The sequence below is a fragment of the Musca vetustissima genome, unplaced genomic scaffold (assembly GCF_032173495.1).
Source record: "Musca vetustissima isolate MV318-11 ecotype Yass unplaced genomic scaffold, APGP_CSIRO_Mvet_v1 utg48063, whole genome shotgun sequence".
Lineage (NCBI taxonomy): Eukaryota > Metazoa > Arthropoda > Insecta > Diptera > Muscidae > Musca > Musca vetustissima.
In genome coordinates, this window is record NW_026884125.1 from 89,540 (window position 1) to 107,520 (window position 17,981).

The 17,981-nt window shown below is 34.0% G+C and overlaps 1 protein-coding gene and 1 long non-coding RNA gene across 2 annotated transcripts in view; both read left to right on the forward strand.

The window, feature by feature from the left end:
* Positions 1 to 16,927, forward strand: part of LOC133331148 (uncharacterized) — a 79,785-nt gene extending 62,858 nt beyond the window's left edge. The window contains exon 2 of the long non-coding RNA XR_009754377.1: positions 16,620 to 16,927. This is a non-coding gene — a long non-coding RNA (uncharacterized LOC133331148). The remainder of the gene's footprint in view (positions 1 to 16,619) is intronic.
* Positions 8,729 to 9,199, forward strand: LOC133331149 (heat shock protein 27). Its single transcript, XM_061539543.1, has one exon. The coding sequence runs from the start codon at positions 8,733 to 8,735 to the stop codon at positions 9,195 to 9,197; it is 465 nt and encodes a 154-aa protein (XP_061395527.1). The 5' UTR covers positions 8,729 to 8,732; the 3' UTR covers positions 9,198 to 9,199.
* Positions 16,928 to 17,981: the final 1,054 nt, after the last annotated feature.

A 17,981-nucleotide genomic window follows, 5' to 3' on the forward strand; every position in this document is an offset into this window, starting at 1 on the left:
CACCGTGTGTAGTGTTGTGATTTTCGGTTTTGTAGCCTATAAATCGATTCGAAAAAATACAAAAAATTTAGTTTGGGTCCACTTCATCCCAAAATTTTAATCTGATCATCACAGAAAATTATAGACGTTGTGCTTGACCATACCTGGATCCTCAAGGAAAATTTCAAAGCGATGAGCGCTATATTTCCCTCCTCTATTGTGGTAATATGTTACTAAATAATATATGAATACGTAAGCTTTTGAAAATATTTACGTGCAACTCCCACATCCGAGTACATCCTACATGCAAAATTTCGTGAAGATTGGTCCATAACTGTGGCCTGTATCGTGTTTACAAATTATAATGGACGGACGGTCGAGATAGTCGAGATATGACTTAAAGGTGGGTCTAGGACCAATATTTCGCGGTGTTACAAACTCTTGGGGCTGCACAAAGCTATAATACCCTGACAACATAGTTGTGTAGGGTATAACTATAATACCCTGACAACATAGTTGTGTAGGGTATAATGATCAACATCCAAAAGCATACAGTTCGCGTATTAGTTGAAATCAATTGATGCGCATGCGGTTTTCGTATAAACTGAATAAATCTCTTCCAATAATTATGAATTTTTCGAGGTTTCATTAAGGGGCCAAGGTGTACCGCTCGATGCACTTTACTATGAAAAACCCCTAAAATTGACTAAAAATGGCGCAACGTGCATACGATTTTTATGAGCATGCGATTTCAGTAATTTCCTATGAATATACACCAAAGGACACCTATTTTAAAAGGATAAATTAAGAACCGCGGATGTGGCCCCCCCAATCGATTTTGGATAAAAAACGCATATTATTCGCGTATCGATATATTTTTGACCTATTTTCACACAGATTCGCGAATATGATAACACAAGAATGAATGTATGTGAAATCAATTCGACGGAAAACGCGATTATATACGCGAACAAGAATGAATGTATGTGAAATCAATTCGAAGAAAAGCTCGAATTTATACTCGAATTTGTCAAAATAAGTTATTGCAGCTTTTCCCACATTCAAGGTACCTATATCCGTTGTTTTATTGGGTGGAATTGAGCATGGCTGGGCTCATTACATCCGGCACGTAAAAAAACTAAAATCACGCGGGGTTCCACGGAATTTGAATGGACTCTCTTAATTTTAGACTCAAAAAATATGTTTTTTATAAAAATTTACGCACCAAATGTTCGTCTTTGGAACCCAATTGCAAAGAAGCTACAGTGAGCATATTCATGAGATTTACACTAAACGAAGCAAAACCACGAGTTCTACAATCCTATACTTAGTTTAGTCCATTATCTGGATTCGCGTACTAATTATAAGAAAAATTCAAAAAACACCGAAAATTCGGCTTCAAAATGTCAGCATCCATTCTGGGTGGATGCAGTGATTATATCGAAAAATCATATATTAGAACCATATTGTCCATGGGATATTCTGCAACTTAGTCACTGATCACATGTGCATGCGTTGTGTAGTTTAGCCACAAATCAGGAAGGAACACAAAAAAACTCGTTGGCTTCAACACATTTTCACCCATTTTTTTACATTACCACACAGCTTCCACGCAACTTATTATTTATTACCAATATTTTAAGACTTTGACAAGAACACTTCATTTTATAGAAATGAATTTAAATTTAATGCAATATGTTCATATTTCGCGAGTTATAACCTTGCAAGCCTCAGTTTTAAGGAATTTAAAAGATTTTTGTAATTTCCCATATGCTCTCATTAACCATAAGGCTAAGGGTATAAAAATTCACTGCTCAAATAAATAACTCATACAATATTAACATATCGTCAAGATCCGGATTATAGAATGCGCAAAAAATATGAGAAATACAGTTCAAATTGCCGAATAATCCTGAGATTCCGAATTTTGATTGTATATCCGATTATCTGAGTTATTTTAATAAATCGTCACTCACATGCCATAAATTGTCATTAGAATGTTCGCCAAAATAGTTCATTCATGATTTTATAATAGAATTACGTGAGTAATTCTTATGAAGGTAATATGCGATATAAAATAATGGTTTATAATTTAATATAAATAAAACCTCGTATTTGTAAACACTGTGATAAAATTGCATATGTACAGTGCGGTAGGTAAATATTTTGATCATATTACCGTTTTTATACCCTTCACCACTCTGTGGTACAGGGTATTATGTCTTTGTGCATATGTTTGTAACAGGCAAAAGGAAACGAGATAGACACATGGTTCCTTTTGAGAATATGCATAGAATCACTTTTTAAGTCGATTTATGCATGTCCGTCCGTCTGTCCATGTTAAATTGTAAACAAAGTACAGGTCGCATTTATGACCCGATTTGGACGAAAATTTGCATAGGTCACTTATTTGGCCCAAGGACGAACCCTATTGAAATTAGGAAAAATTGCTTCAGATTTGGATATAGCTCCCATATATATTTTCATCCGATTTAATGTAAATGTTGCACCAAAGTCCCTATAGATGTTTCGATTTGCACGAAATTTGGCACAGCGTAATGAATTAGGTCTAGAATGATGTGTGTTAAGTTTCCTGAAAATCGGTTCAGATTTAGATATAGTCCCCATATATATTTTCATCCGATTTAATGTAAATGGTGCACCAAAGTCCCCATATATCTTTCGATTTGCACGAAATTTGGCACTACGTAATGAATTAGGTCTAAAATGATGTGTGTTAAGTTTCCTGAAGTCGGTTCAGATTTAGATATAGCTTCTATATCTGACCAAATGAAAAATTTAGAATCGGTTGCAGAATGACATGTTTATGGATCCAATTTCATTTTACTGGTCCTTTAAAAATGAGGCGTCTGTTAGGATTCATCTGTTGAATATACCCAAAGTGGTGAAAGTTATCATATAGTCGGCCCCGTCCGACTTTACTACTTTCCTTACTGGTTTAGAATAAAGTAATAAAGTTTGGTGTTTAATGCGTGTTTCATAGTATCTGAGACTTGGCAGGTTCAATCCAGGAGCCATTGCGAGATTTGAAACAATTGGCGTTCCTGCTATCAATGTTTAGTGAGCAATACCATATTTATTCTAATAATAATGTTTTTTTTAATATTTCATAACAACAACCAACTGAGAATAATCCCACATATTTTGGAATAATACAAAAATATTCCAAATAAAGAACTATTGTAGAATTTAGGAATATATTTTTTTCACAATTTTTGTACTCGTAAATATTCATTAGGTTTAAATCAATTTCCTTAATTTTCGCATTTCTTTTACAATAAATCCCTATCTATGTTTTCTTCACTGTAAAAAGAAATCAATTGATTTGTGTCTGTGTGTGGTCTATTTGTGTCGACATATCTGATTGAAAGTGGGAGACCAACAAGTGTCGTCACAGCATTACAAGTGGGCCGGTCCGATGCAATGTTTTTGAGCAGCGTCATACGCTACGTTAACAATGAATGTAAACATGTTGTCTTACATATATAAATAATATATTTGTAATTTGTACATACGCAAATATGGTATTTTTTAAGCTGCTGGTTTTGTTTACCAAGCGTGTGTAAATATGTGTGACACTATATACATCAAATAAACATGTAGAACAAGACGGCGTAAAATAAATTTGTATTATATATTTTACAGTACAAAATAGAAATCTTTGTTTTTAATTTGGTAAATTTAAGTAGTGTACAAACTTTTTCGAAATTTTTTGTTAGAATGACGAAATTTGTAACTAAATTGAAAGTCATTATCCACTGATAGCTGAAAAACGAACAGTACATAATAACTAGATTGGTAATATCTTGAAATACTTAAAATCCGATTGCTCAAGTGAAATCAGAAATCTAATATAAACTTTGATAAGTGATATTTCAAAGGTATTGCAGTAGTACCAGAGGTACCAGAAAGAGTTGACCAATTGGCCCCATTTTTATACCCTCCACCATAGTATGGAGGAGTGGACCGATATTCCCTATCTTCGAACATAAACTAAGTTTGGAAGAAATAATAAGATGTGCAAAGTGTGGATGAAATCGGCGATTCCCTTCGAGAGTTATCGTCCGCACCAGCCAGACAGACAGACGAACGGACTTGTGAAAATCGTCTAAAAATTTTCTGAAACGGATTGGGTCCAAAGACACATGGGGTCTAAACCAATATATCGATGAGGAATATTTTTACCGTATCAAAGCCATAAGGCTGAGGGTATAAACATTCAAGAGTATTTCTTTTCCTTTAAGGACAGATGTAGCCTGAGTCGGTTGGATATACATAAGGGATCATCTTCATACATTATATAAGAAGAAAATATATATAATAGCCGTCTTTGATTTTCAATAAGGGCAATTAGTTAGAAGTGCCAAATTTCATAACGATTCTATAAACGAACTAAAATATATGATCTTTATCAATATCTAAACCGACTAACATCATTCCCTACACATGTCATTCTGCAACCTATGCTAAATTTTGTAAATCGATTTGAAGCAAACTTGACACAAATGCTATTCGGTATGCTGCACTGTTTAAAATTGAATCTCAATCAGACACCCATCGATTATTTGGTGTACAATTAACATTAATAAGTTGAAATTATATATTGAAACTACGCTATATCTACACCTGAATCGATTTCAAGAAAACTTGCCAGAGATTAATTTATATTAACTTCAGTACGTTGTGTCAATCGGCCTAGCTGTGGATCTTTAGTGCTCCATTTACTTAAAATCGGACGAAAATATATATAGGAGAAAATATATATAGTAAATCTGAACCGATTTTCACGAAACTTTGCACAGATCATTCTAGACTTAATTCCTTACGCTATACCAAAATCGAAAGATATATGGGGACTTTGGTGCACCATTTACATAAAATCGGACGAAAATACATATGGGAGCTATATCTAATTCTGGACCGATTTTCACGAAACTTATCACACGTTATTATAGACCTCATTCAGTACGCTATGCTGAAATGCATGCAAATAGAATGATTTTCAGGGACTGCGGTGCACCATTTACCTAAAATCGGGCGAAACTCTATATGGGAGCTATATCTAAATCTGGACCGTTTTTCACGAAACGTATCACACGCCATTCTAGATTTAATTCAGTACACTCTGCCAAAATTCGTGCAAATTGAATGATTTACAAAGACTTTGGTGCTCAATTTACCTAAAATCGGACTAAAATATATATGAGAGCTATATCTAAATATGAACCGATTTTCTCCAATTTCAATAGGGTTTGACCTTGGGCAAATAAGTGGCTTGTGTGTAAATCGACTCAGAAAGTGATTCTATGCATATTCTCAAGAGGAATCATGTGTCTATCTCGTTTCCTTTTGCCTGTTACAAACATATGCACAAAGACACAATACCCTGTACCACAGTTTGGTGAAGGGTATAAAAATGCAACATGTACTTCGAATAAATTCATTGATTTATTTTTACAGATATACCATTTTGCATTTTAACGCTCGTTATACGAGCGCCCCAGCATTTACATGGTTCAAATTCTGAACTGCAACAAACAATGGAGGAGGAATAACAAAAACAAAATCTAAAACTGATTCACTAAGGAAGATACCGACAAATGATAAAAACAAAGGACATAAACAAGTTCGATATCCGATAATAGCCAGGCACTTCTACGAAGGTTATTGACTATTCTATACAAAATACTTGTTGCCAACAAAATGAGGGACAATTTTTTATTGATTGTTTTTTGTTATTATATTTAAGAAATTATTTATGTGTATACTAAATTTATTAAATTGTACTAGGAAAAACTACAAAAAAAGTTTATTGTTTTGAGATATTGTTTTTTGGAATCATTAGTCACATAATTTGGATCAGCGAATTTTCATGTTTGCCTCAGACACTAACACACATTATGACAAATGAAAAGAACAACAATTGGTGTGATTCATTGGCGCAACATCAAAGTGATAGTTCTACGTGATGTCAACTAATTATGAGGCGTTTAAAATTGTCCCAACATGTCGATGCTGCCGCTGTGTTGGAACATAATTAGTTTGAACTTTGATGATACATTGAAATTTATGTATATATCTGTGTATACATTTGATTGTGAACAGATGTTATATAATTGTGATTTGAATTGTGAACTATTGAATATAAATATATAGTTTATGCTGAGACTTAAAATGGATTTTGACGTAGAATATTTTATTCTTTGACATTATATACCTAAAATTAAGTTTCATGTTATTTTAATGCACTTAGTCGAAAAAAATACTGGGAAATGTCTTCGTAAAAAAATACGAGAATATTTCGAATTTTTGGTTCAAAATGTATGACTATATATTCGGTATATACATTATATATACTAATTTCTCTTGTTCAGTGATTTATGCTAAAAATTGATGGAGAATATTTGCGATATGCGATCCTTCTAAAACGACATCTTGTGGGAAAAATGGGTAGAAACTAGTAATAAGTACGATATTAACCCTAAAATGAGTTTTTGTATTTTAAGATTTTTGACGTTTAGGCTGATTTTTGAGTTTCTGAGACTTATAGTAAAACTTTATGGCGAACATTTCTGTAGAATATTCTGAGCAGCTTTAACCCCGTTTTGAATGAGTTTTCAATCACTCCTGGAAAAGGGAACCAAAAAGACCCCTTTAATGAGTCGGCTGAGGGTTAAAGTTGTATAGCAAAATATTCCCCGATATTTTATCCGTAATATTGCCGAAGACACTATATACCTAAAATGCAAGGATTTCAAGAAATCATAATTCGAAAATTATAAAAATTCTAGAAAAGGGGGAATATTGTCCCCCCTTTTTAGGTTACCTCCCGACGTAAACTTTCAAAACGCCGATACACGTGTCTTCTTTTTTTAGCCCCTCTTTCATAATCTGTTGGAATTTCCCGGTAATTATTTTTGTGTTGCACAGTGATATCGACTTTTTGTTAAATGTATCTTTGTAGACAATGTGGGTATGTACACATTGCTACTGCAAAAACATGGCCCATCGAAATATTGGCTTTAGACTCCATGTTTCAGGCAATTTGAAGTCGATTTACAAATCTTTCTGTCTGACTGGTGCCCATGATACCTCTCGAGCAATTGCATCCAAATCTCCTAAACGTAGTTTGAGTTCGTAGATTGGGATTATCGGTTCACTCCTTCTGGTACCTCACTCACAAGCCTAGGTCAAGTCCGAAGATTGAACGCATTGGTGTGGTACCTCCCCCACAAAGGGTCAAAATTTTATATATTTATAAATCCATTATTAGGCTAATGGAATGTCCAATTTCATTCATGTTGTTCACATCGTAAAATTTATTTTTCAACAAAATTGTCAACATTTTGTTGAAAAATATTTTTATAATATCATGCGGTTCGAAATAAATTTTTCACAATCTAATATTTTAACCATGCCTGTATAATACTGTAAGATAAGGAAAGTCGGTTCACTCCTTCTAGTACTTCCGCCACAAAGGGTCAAAATTTTGAAAACTTGTAAAAATCATATCAAGCAAACGGAATATCCAATTTCATCGAAAGTTTGCACATCGAAATATGTTTACCTTACATGGATCAAGTTTGAATTTGGAATCCGTCGGTCCCCCCAACAAAGGGTCAATATTTAACAAACCTGTGAATATAATTTGAAGCGAATTGAATAACCGATTTAATTAATTTTTTGCACATGGTCATATTTTATAAAAACTACTTTAAATCCGAAGATTTGGTCCAACCGCTTCTGGTACGTCTCTACAGATGGTCAACTCGTTTATAAAAACAAATACCTTTTAGAGCTCCGCAAACCATAGACTCTTTTTTACTTATTAAAATATTTTCCAAATGTTGTATTAATATAAATAAATTAAACATTTTAAATTTATTTTGAAAATACATCATTAAATAAAAACATCACTGCCTTCTCCAAAATGTAATGCCTTATTTCCGTTATGGATAAACTAAGACGCAGAATAATTAAATTAAATTGAAACCAAAATAAATTCTATATTAAGTGGCAGTGACATTATGGTGGTGTGTTGGTAGGTCGGGCTGTGGCTATCGTTGTGACCAAGTTTAGTAAAAATTCTCATGTGGTCAATCAACTATTCTTTTTGTTGTTTTGACTATTTGTTGCTGTTGTGCTACCACTGAGTCGAACTCAGTTCGTTTACAAGATTTCCTGTGTGGAAAGAAAGTCGAAATAGTTGTCGTTGTTGTTGCCACTGCAATACAACAACGACAACATTACATGAAATAACAACAATAATTTCAATCTAGAAATGTAGAACAACTGACGCCTGACAATTGACCATAATCAGCGAACGAGAAGAACCCACACTCACTGACAGAAGCCAGGCCGAAACGTAACAACGTTTAACGTACAGCATTCGATTTGTTAGGTCGCATTTCGCAGCCAGAGTAAAATATGGCAAAGCCAATATCTGGGCTTAGATAGAAATTAAAAAAAAAAATAAATAAATACTTTTGGGTTTGGGCGCTCCGCTTTTGTTGTGCCGCCCCGCTGTCATTGGCAAATGTGCCGATTCTATAAAAAGCGATTCAACTTCTGAATGCCAGTTTATTTGCAAAAAATCGCGATACTAGTTAACATATCGAGAGATCACTCAAGCGTGTAAACGTTTCGAAAGCGAGTGTTGCTGAATTACTGAAATTAATTTTCAATAGCAAAGGATTTATTTTACCTCTGTGGATTACCTCTGATTGTGGATAATGGCTTTAGTACCCTCAAGCAATACACTAAATGAATGGGATTATTGGGATCAGCGTCGTCGTTTGTGGCGTGATTGGGATCTCATCGATTGGGATGTACCCTACTACAGACGTTTAAATCGTGTCGGTTCAGCTCCTGATCTCAGTCGTGTGGTGGTGGGCAAAGATGGCTTTGAGGCCAATATTGATGTGGGACCATTTAAGCCCTATGAAATCACAGTGAAAACATCAGGCGATACCGTCATAGTTGAGGCTAAACATGAAAAACGCCGAGACGGTGATAGTTTTGTGGGTCGCCACATTGTCAAACGTTTCATATTGCCCCGTGGCTATTATCCCAATGATGTAAGGGCTGAACTGAGTTCGGATGGCATCCTCATAGTTAGATGTCCACCATGTTCCACGGCCGAACGTAGTGTTTATGTGAGACAAATGGGTCTACCCTATTTGAGTATAAAACATTAAGTTCAACAAAATGAATATTTTACTCTTAAAACAACAACAATAAAACTACCAAAAACCATTTTACTGCGAAAACAAACGAACGAAAAAATATTAAAAATAAACAAATTGAATAATCAAATTTGCCATAATATAATGTGTGGTTGCAGATTTGTTTATTAATTGTCAATTTTGTATGTTAAATAAATTTTGTCACCTTTTTTACCAAATAAGTGTTTAGTTAGCGTTTTAAAACCTATATTTCTTTGGCGAAAATCGTGGAAATTATTGTGATTATTAGCCATAACTAACTCAAAACGCACTCCTGTCTTATAATAGCAATTTTAATAATAATGAATTATTTTTTGTTCTATTTTTATTTACTAAGATGACAATTTGAATAAAAAAAGTTTACCTATTAAAAAAATAATCTTTTATTACAACAAGGTGAACGTGTCTTAAACATCTGCGAATATTGAACAAAATATACGGCGCATAAAATTCGCGAAGATGGACCTGAACATTTTTCGCAATAAATAAAGCTTAGAAAACCTTATATCTGCGAACACTAAAAAAATCGATTAAACTGTATGCAGAAATAATTTGAATTTAAAAAAACTGTCGGATTAATCCAAAATATTTACCATAATTCTCATTTTTTAAATACATGTTAATAAAAAAATATTTATGGGAGACGGTTCCGGATCCCTAAATTTCTGAACCGCATTTTCAGAAAATCGTTCAAATTATTGTGATTATGAGCGATCGATTTGTTGTCTTTGAGGGTCCTATCTAAGATTTTATAAGCGATATTTTTGTATAATATGTGGAATGTTGTATTTAGATTACAGTACAACAAAATAAGGACGAAGAAAAACGCACAAGGACTGGTGCTAGAAAGAGGATATGTTTTACAAAAACATTTCTCATTTGATATGACTGGAGATGCGTTCTCTAAGAAAAATAACTGCAATAGCCGTAAACAAAACAAAACTTGACCTATTTCGAATTTGGCATGCTGGGTTCTTAATATTAGATCACGACCTATATAAATTGTCGCAGTGTATCCTATAAAGTAATTCTTTAGTCGCCAAGAACCCGGAATGTAAAATCGCTTCGGTTGGAAAAATGGCCTATTACCCCATATAAAGAGGTTAGGGCTATTCCCTATAATCGATATTTATTATTTTTTGTAACACATACAAATGTTTTATTAGTTGCTCTCTTCCGAAGTCGGAATAGGGGTCTCCGATAATGAATGTATATATTATACATGGAAGATATAGTGGACTAGGTATACCAAAAAATTGAGACTAGGACCAATATTTTTTTAGATGTTGATATTGTGTAAGGGACGTCATACTGCAGAAAAGACGATTCTGGTATTTATGATATTAGGTTAGGGAAAATCCATCATTATGTCTTTGTGCATATGTTTGTAACAGTCAAAAGCAAACGAGATAGACCCATGGTTCCTTTTGAGAATATGCATAGAATCACTTTGGTAACAAAGTACAGGTCGCATTTATGATCCGATTGAATGAAATTTGGCACAAGTCACTTATTTGGCCCAAGGACAAACCCTATTGAAATTGGGAAAAATCGGTTCAGATTTATATATAGCTCCCATATATATTTTCATCCGATTTAAGGTAAACCAAAGTCCCTATATATCTTTCGATTTGCACGAAATTGACATAAAGTAATGAATTAGGTCAATAATGACGTGTTTATATATAGCTCCCATATATATTTTCGTCCGATTTAACCCTTTGAGGCCCGAATTTGTTTCCCTAATCAGAGAACTATTTTCTGTTCACAAATTTAATGCAACTATTCTAGATAGGATATGGACAAAATTTGACATAGCTACATCCTTGCAAAAGCCCAATATCAAGAAAACCAAATGCAAAATCCACGCAAAATTCATCGCAAATTATCCTATATATTTTTTTTACAAGAATCAAAAATAATTCTGATGGCAGAATTCGTAAATTTCGAATACTGTACACATTTTTGCATTCTTCTCTATATTGAAAAGCTCATAACTTTAACAAGAATTTGAATTTTTAAGATTTTTCTTTTGATATATGTTGTCCGTAATCAGGTCTAGACGTACAAAATCCACAGAATATATATCTACTAGATGTATATTAAATATAAGCTCTAAAACATTTTGTTGCCTGTGGTCTCCAAAGTCCCTATATATCTTTCGATTTGTACGAATTTCGCATAGGGTACTGAATTGGGTCCATCGCATCCTTTGAAAAGACGACATCTGTAAAGATACATATGTAGAATATCCCCAAAGTGGTGAAGGGTATCATATAGTCGGCCCAGTCCGACTTTACTACTTTCATTACTGTTTTTTTTTTAATGTTTTACAACAGTTATGGTCAATGTTTAGCTTTTGGGGCGATGTTACGACTGCTAACATGCCGGTCAAGTTCGATCATTTCTCCCATTTTATTGATATTTTCGACGACCGGCCTACCTGTGCGAAGTGCATCTTTAACATCAAAAATTCCTGAACAGAATCTACGAAACCAAAATTGCACATAATTGAATGTTACAGTATCGGAACCATAAACACCATTCACAATATTAGCTGCTTGAGTTGCATTTTCGCCTTTGTCAGAGAAAAACTGTAAAATGTACCGAATTTTCACATTGTTCCCTTCCATTAAAAAATTAGTTTGCTATTTTTTTACGGCGAAATTTCACCCTTCCAACGAGCATAAATCGGAAATTGTTTGATTGATACTTTATACTAAATAAAATCATCGGATCACAAAAAGAAAAAATAGAAATTTTAAAACTCATATATATATATATATATCAACCAACCAAGTTAAAAAATAAGGATTTATTCTAGATCATGTGATATCTGTGTACGTACAGAACAAAGCATTAACATTTGGAACCGATAAGATAACCATTCGTAAAAACACTGTTGGAGAAATAGTCATATAAAGTTTGAGAAGAACTGCTGTTTGAATACGACGACTTAAATCGGTTACATCTTCAAAAGATTTCGTTTTATTTAAATAATAAAAATATTCGACTTTTAAAAACGTGGAGAACGGACGTTCCCTTAAAAACTATTCTTAATGAGTTGTATGATTATACCCATTCAGCCCCAAAATGTTATAAAAATCTACATTTTATATTCCTATTGTAAGAACATGTATTTGTATTAAAATAAATAAATACGTTTGGAAAAATATTTGTCACATTACCATTTATGATATATCAAACAAAACAGCACGCGAACGCCTCCATTTTAAACCAGTAAGGAAAGTAGTAAAGTCGGACGGGGCCGACTATATGATACCCTTCACCACTATCTTCGCCAGAACAATTAACATGAAATTGGATGAACTAAAATATGTGATATTTATGTGAATCAAAATATATCAATCTATTTGCATGTCATTTGTTTCTTACAATGGGACAAATGTTGGGCCGTTGGGCTATGTATGTACTTCTAGAAAACCCAACTACGTTATTCTATGCTCAATTTTGTGCGTTGTGCAAAATTTCATGTCAATTTGACAAACACCATTTGCACCGTTTACTTACAATCGGACGAAAATATATGTGGAATTTATATCCAAATATGAACCGATTTCAACAAAACTTGTCACAGGTTGGGTTATACTAATTTCAGTACGTTTTGTTCCTATCAACCATATATTGGTTCCTTGGTTCGTCAATTACTTAAAATCAATCGATCTATGCAATATTAGAACTTTGGTACATTATTTACATTAAATCTGACGGAAATATATATATCTTAATCTGAACCGATTTTCACGAAACTCAGCACACATCATTCCAGGCTCAATACTGTATGCTATACCAAATTTCGTCCAAATCGAAAGATTTATAGGAACTTTGGTGAATCTTTAACATAAAATCGGACGAAACTATATATGGAAGCTATATATTAATCTGGACCGATTTTTACGAAACTTGGCATAAAGCACTCTAGGCTCAATTAAGTACGTTATGCCAAATTTGGTGCAAATCGAAAGATATATAGGGACTTTAGTGCATCATTTACATAAAATCGGACGAAACTATATATGGGAGCTATATCTAAATCTGAACGGATTTTCACGAAACTTGGTAGACATCAATCTAGGCTCAATTCAGTATGTTATGCCAAATTTCGTGCAAATCGAAATATATAAAGGGACTTTGGTGCACCATTTACATAATATCGGACGAAACTATATATGGGAGCTATATCTAAATCTGAACGGATTTTGACGAAACTTGGTAGACATCACTCTAGGCTCAATTCAGTATGTTATGCCAAATTTCGTGCAAATCGAAAGATATATAGGGACTTTGGTGCACCATTTACATAAAATCGGACGAAACTATATATGGGAGCTATACCTAAATCTGCACCGAAACTTGGCAGACATCACTCTAAGCTCAATACAGTACGTCATGCCAAATTTCGCGCAAATCGAAAGATATTTAGGGACTTTGGTGCACCATTTACATAAAATCGGACGAAAATATATATGGGAGCTATATCTAAATCTTGACCGATTTTCACGAAACTTGGCAGACATCACTCTAGGCTCAATTCAATACGTTATTTCAAATTTCGTGCAAATCGAAAGATATATAGGGACTTTGGTGCACCATTTACCCTAAATCGGACGAAAATATATATGGGAACTATATCTAAATCTGAACCGATTTTTCCCAATTTCAATAGGGTTCGTCCTTGGGCCCAATAAGTGAACTGTGCCAAATTTCATCCAAATCGGATCATAAATGCGACCTGTACTTTGTTCACAAAAATACATGGACGGACGGACGGACAGACGGACATGCGTAAATCGACTCAGAAAGTGATTCTATGCATATTCTCAAAAGGAACTATGGGTCTATCTCGATTCCTTTTGCCTGTTACAAACATATGCACAAAGACATAATACCCTGTACCACAGTGTGGTGAAGGGTATAAAAAGTGATGATTAACTGGGCGTAAAAGAAAACAAATATGTATGTAAACAGGGTAACCACTTTATTATACTTAGATATTCGCTGTGATTTTTGTTATTTTGTAGATAGTTGGGAATTTCGGCGTCCTAATAAAAATTCCTGCAGACACATAGATTTAAATACTTTCTTGGAGTAGTGTTTGAAAATCAAATCAAGAGTAACAAATGAATGAGAATTTGTAACACTTTACAGCTGTGTGTAGGGCATTTAAATAAAATACAATACATTCGGCTCAATGTCTTTTCAACTTTTTAATTACAAAATTTATTTTGCATACCCATTTAAGTAGCCACCTTGGCTACTGTTTTCTATTTCCAATTATTTGTACTCGGAAAGAATCTGATAATATGAATGCGCGATGGAAACTAGCCGATAGTTGTTGTAATTACGACCTTTAATCGGATGACATGACTACTTAACTCTTGCTCACATTCACGTAATCATGTTGTGACATAATTGATTTCGATTCGGTAGACAAAAAGGTGTGTTCTTTTATCTTGTTTTTTTTTTTTTTTTTTGCATAGAAATTTCGTGACAATTGCGTCACCTTCATATGTGGCGGGAAAATAAAATACCCTCCACATTGTGGAGGTTCTATGAAAAAATAAAACAATTGACATTATCGGAAAATTGTTTATTTGTTGCGCGAATTCAGATAAACATTTCGCATGAATGTTGTTTTATTTGACAGTGAGAGGTGTAATAATTATATAAATGCGTTCGGAGGTAACAAAACAATACCTCAGATCAGCTGGTAAAAAGTAAAACTAAATTCCAATGAAGGCTGGCCACAACAACAAATTGCAGTAATATCATCGTTAATTGCCGGCCCATTGTCGCGTAGGTGTGTGTGTGATTGGACGAATGAATTCACAATCAGTATTAATTTCTATCGATTGTACATATTTGGCGAATTGGAAAATTGTTCTGGGGGTAGATAGGCAAAAAACATAATAATAACAATTGGTCTGTTCCAGTACTTTTTTAATAGTAAATCTAGTAAAAGGGAAACATTTCAAAATCGCTCTCAGAATACAAAATAATTTGAAAAGTACGGAAACGCAAATCTAGTAAATATGCCAAAATCAAATCAATCAATATCTTTCTGTGTAAAAATAAAACAGAAACCTATTTCGAAAATATGCCTGGGTAAGAAAGTGTAGCTGTTGATCTCTAATTGGCCAATATGGTTCAAATATCGAGAAATATTGTCCAGGCATGGAATATAGATCCGCATAATGTTAGTCTTCCGTGGTAGTTATGTAGGGTATCATATGGTCGGCCGGTCCAACTATACTGCTCCGCTCACAGGTTTGAAATAAAAAAAATAACAAACTCAATTGAAGTTAAACAAATTCCGAATATACTTGTATAATCGTAAAACCATGAACCCTATGCTAGGTTAATTATGCCTAGGACTCTAGAAATATCAATTCGGCCTTAAATTTTGGCTGAAACGAAATTTATAGGATTGGATGTATCACAAGGCCGGATGATAAACCTTTAGTGGTCTCATGAAAAATAATGACTTTGTTCGATTCCTCAGACCTGATTGAAATCTCGATGGTGCTTGCAATATTAAAGATAAATCTCTAGATACTTTGTTACGAATTCTAGGACGTTTGGTGTGATGAAACATATAACAGGGTGAGATAAAAAACTGCAACAAAGTCAAACGCCACAATTTTTTCATTTTATTGAATGAAAGAAAAAAAATGTCGGAAATAGCATCCATTTTAGAATAAGTTTAAATTTGTTCGAATTGGTCACCTTTGGCACGGATTACGGCTTCCCAAATGATGCTCTGCGTTATTTTGGCCCATTCTTGGCGAAGTGCTTGCTTGAGGTGATTGACACTTTGGTATTTTTAGTGCCAACCTTGCTTTCCTAAATACTCCAGACTCAATAGTCCAACAGATTGGTATCCGGAGATTTTGGTGGCCATTGAGCGCTAGAAATAAAACGAGCATCCTCATTTTGTAACTATTCTTGGGTTGCGCGAGTTAAGTAATATTAAATATATATGTAATAAAACAATATTTTATGTTTTTAATTTTATCCGAAGACAACTTTATTAGTTCAGAGTTACAAACAAAGTCAACTTAAAACTAGAAAACATCAAAATATATTAGAAGTTAACAGTAAATTAGTACTAAAACTAAAGAATATGATTTAAAAGAGAATTGAGATAAATTAATTACATTAAGGAATTATGGATAACAAAATAAAATTATGGATAATAAAAGGAAATTTGTGATTAAAACTAGGTGAAAAGAACATTGAGGATAGCTGAAAATAGATTTAGAGAGAATGATGTTTAAAATAAATTAAGATTACGGAACAGGTTTGATACAAGTATTTTGTATCATAACTCGCGTGCTAAGTGTGATGGCGCTGAGTCCTGTTGGAATGTCCAAGGTCTGCGGCCGAAATGTTTGCGTGCCCAAGGATTTAATACACCCTCCAGAAAATTTTCGCGATAATATTCGGCATTTATTCGGATGCCACAGTCGATTAATACGAGCGGAGAGCGACCATCGGCTGTAATGGCGGTCCATACCATCACCATGGCCGGCGCTTGAGTTCTGGTGGCCAACCGAAGGTGCACATTTTCAGCTGACTTCTTTGGCAAGTAAACATGATCATTTTGTTTGTTTACAAACTGCTGGACAACGAATGTTTTCACATCGGAGAGAACCAAATTCGGCAGTTCACCACTTTCGGCCCGTTTTAGTCTATTTCCTTTCTCTTGCGGTGTAAGTTTTTGCACTTTTTGGAATTTCAATGGCTTTATCGCAAGCTCATTTTTCAATATTTGCTGAATGGAATATTGCGATATGTTCAGATCACGAGCCATTTTTCGAACCATTTCTGCTGATGTTGCTGTTTTCTTCCGTCCACTTTCACGACGTCGGGCTACGCTATCAGTATCACGGTAACGAGCGATGGTACAAAACAAAAAAGATTTATTCTCATTTAAATGCTGGATTGCTCTAACGATAGCCACTTGTGGTTTTCCAGTCAAGTATAAAGAAATCACACTATCACTCATGAATTCCATCACGAATAACTTTTTTTTTTTTTTTTGGAAAATTCTCAACAACATACTTTTGTATGCTTGTAAACAATATAATGGGCTGTCACTGGAATAATTTTAACTGCTGTAGGATGAGTTTCTTGAAAATGACAGCAGTCTGAAGTTGGTTGCAGTTTTTTCATCTCACCCTGTATATCGGTACTGCACAATCTTTTCAGTCTCCTGCAGAAACTCTCCAATACATGTTCGTGCTTTGCAGGTTTTTCTAGGTCCTAAACAAGTTGTCCAACCGAAATTGCAGTCATTTGGAATTTGATGTTCCCGAGGATTAGGGCTAATCTTAATATTTGTCATTTGGAATTTGATAGTTCCCCAGGATTAGGGCTAATCTTAATATTGTTAACAGTTTTGACAAAGTTCCCATATAAAACGAAGTTGCTGTAATTTACCGCTTCGGGATAGCACATTGTATGCAACGTTCTCATGGATCACAATATTTATACTTAGAACCCAAATTAAAAAAAGTCACATTGTTAGTAATTTAGTATTTTGGATTCTCATTGGTAGAAAATCTCTCTGTCAAAAACTATTAATATCGTCATAATTGTCGGTACGTTTTTAGGTTTATATTGTGGTTCTACTAAATATTTACCATTATATAGGTCCCACAAAAGAGTCTCGATTGATTTTAGGTGTTTTGAATTTCCACCTCATTTTCGAGGGTCGAACTCATCGTCGTTTTA

Bases quoted from the DNA above. Each gene is read 5' to 3' on its own strand.
- LOC133331149 (XM_061539543.1), top strand. From the start codon at position 8,733: ATGGCTTTAGTACCCTCAAGCAATACACTAAATGAATGGGATTATTGG.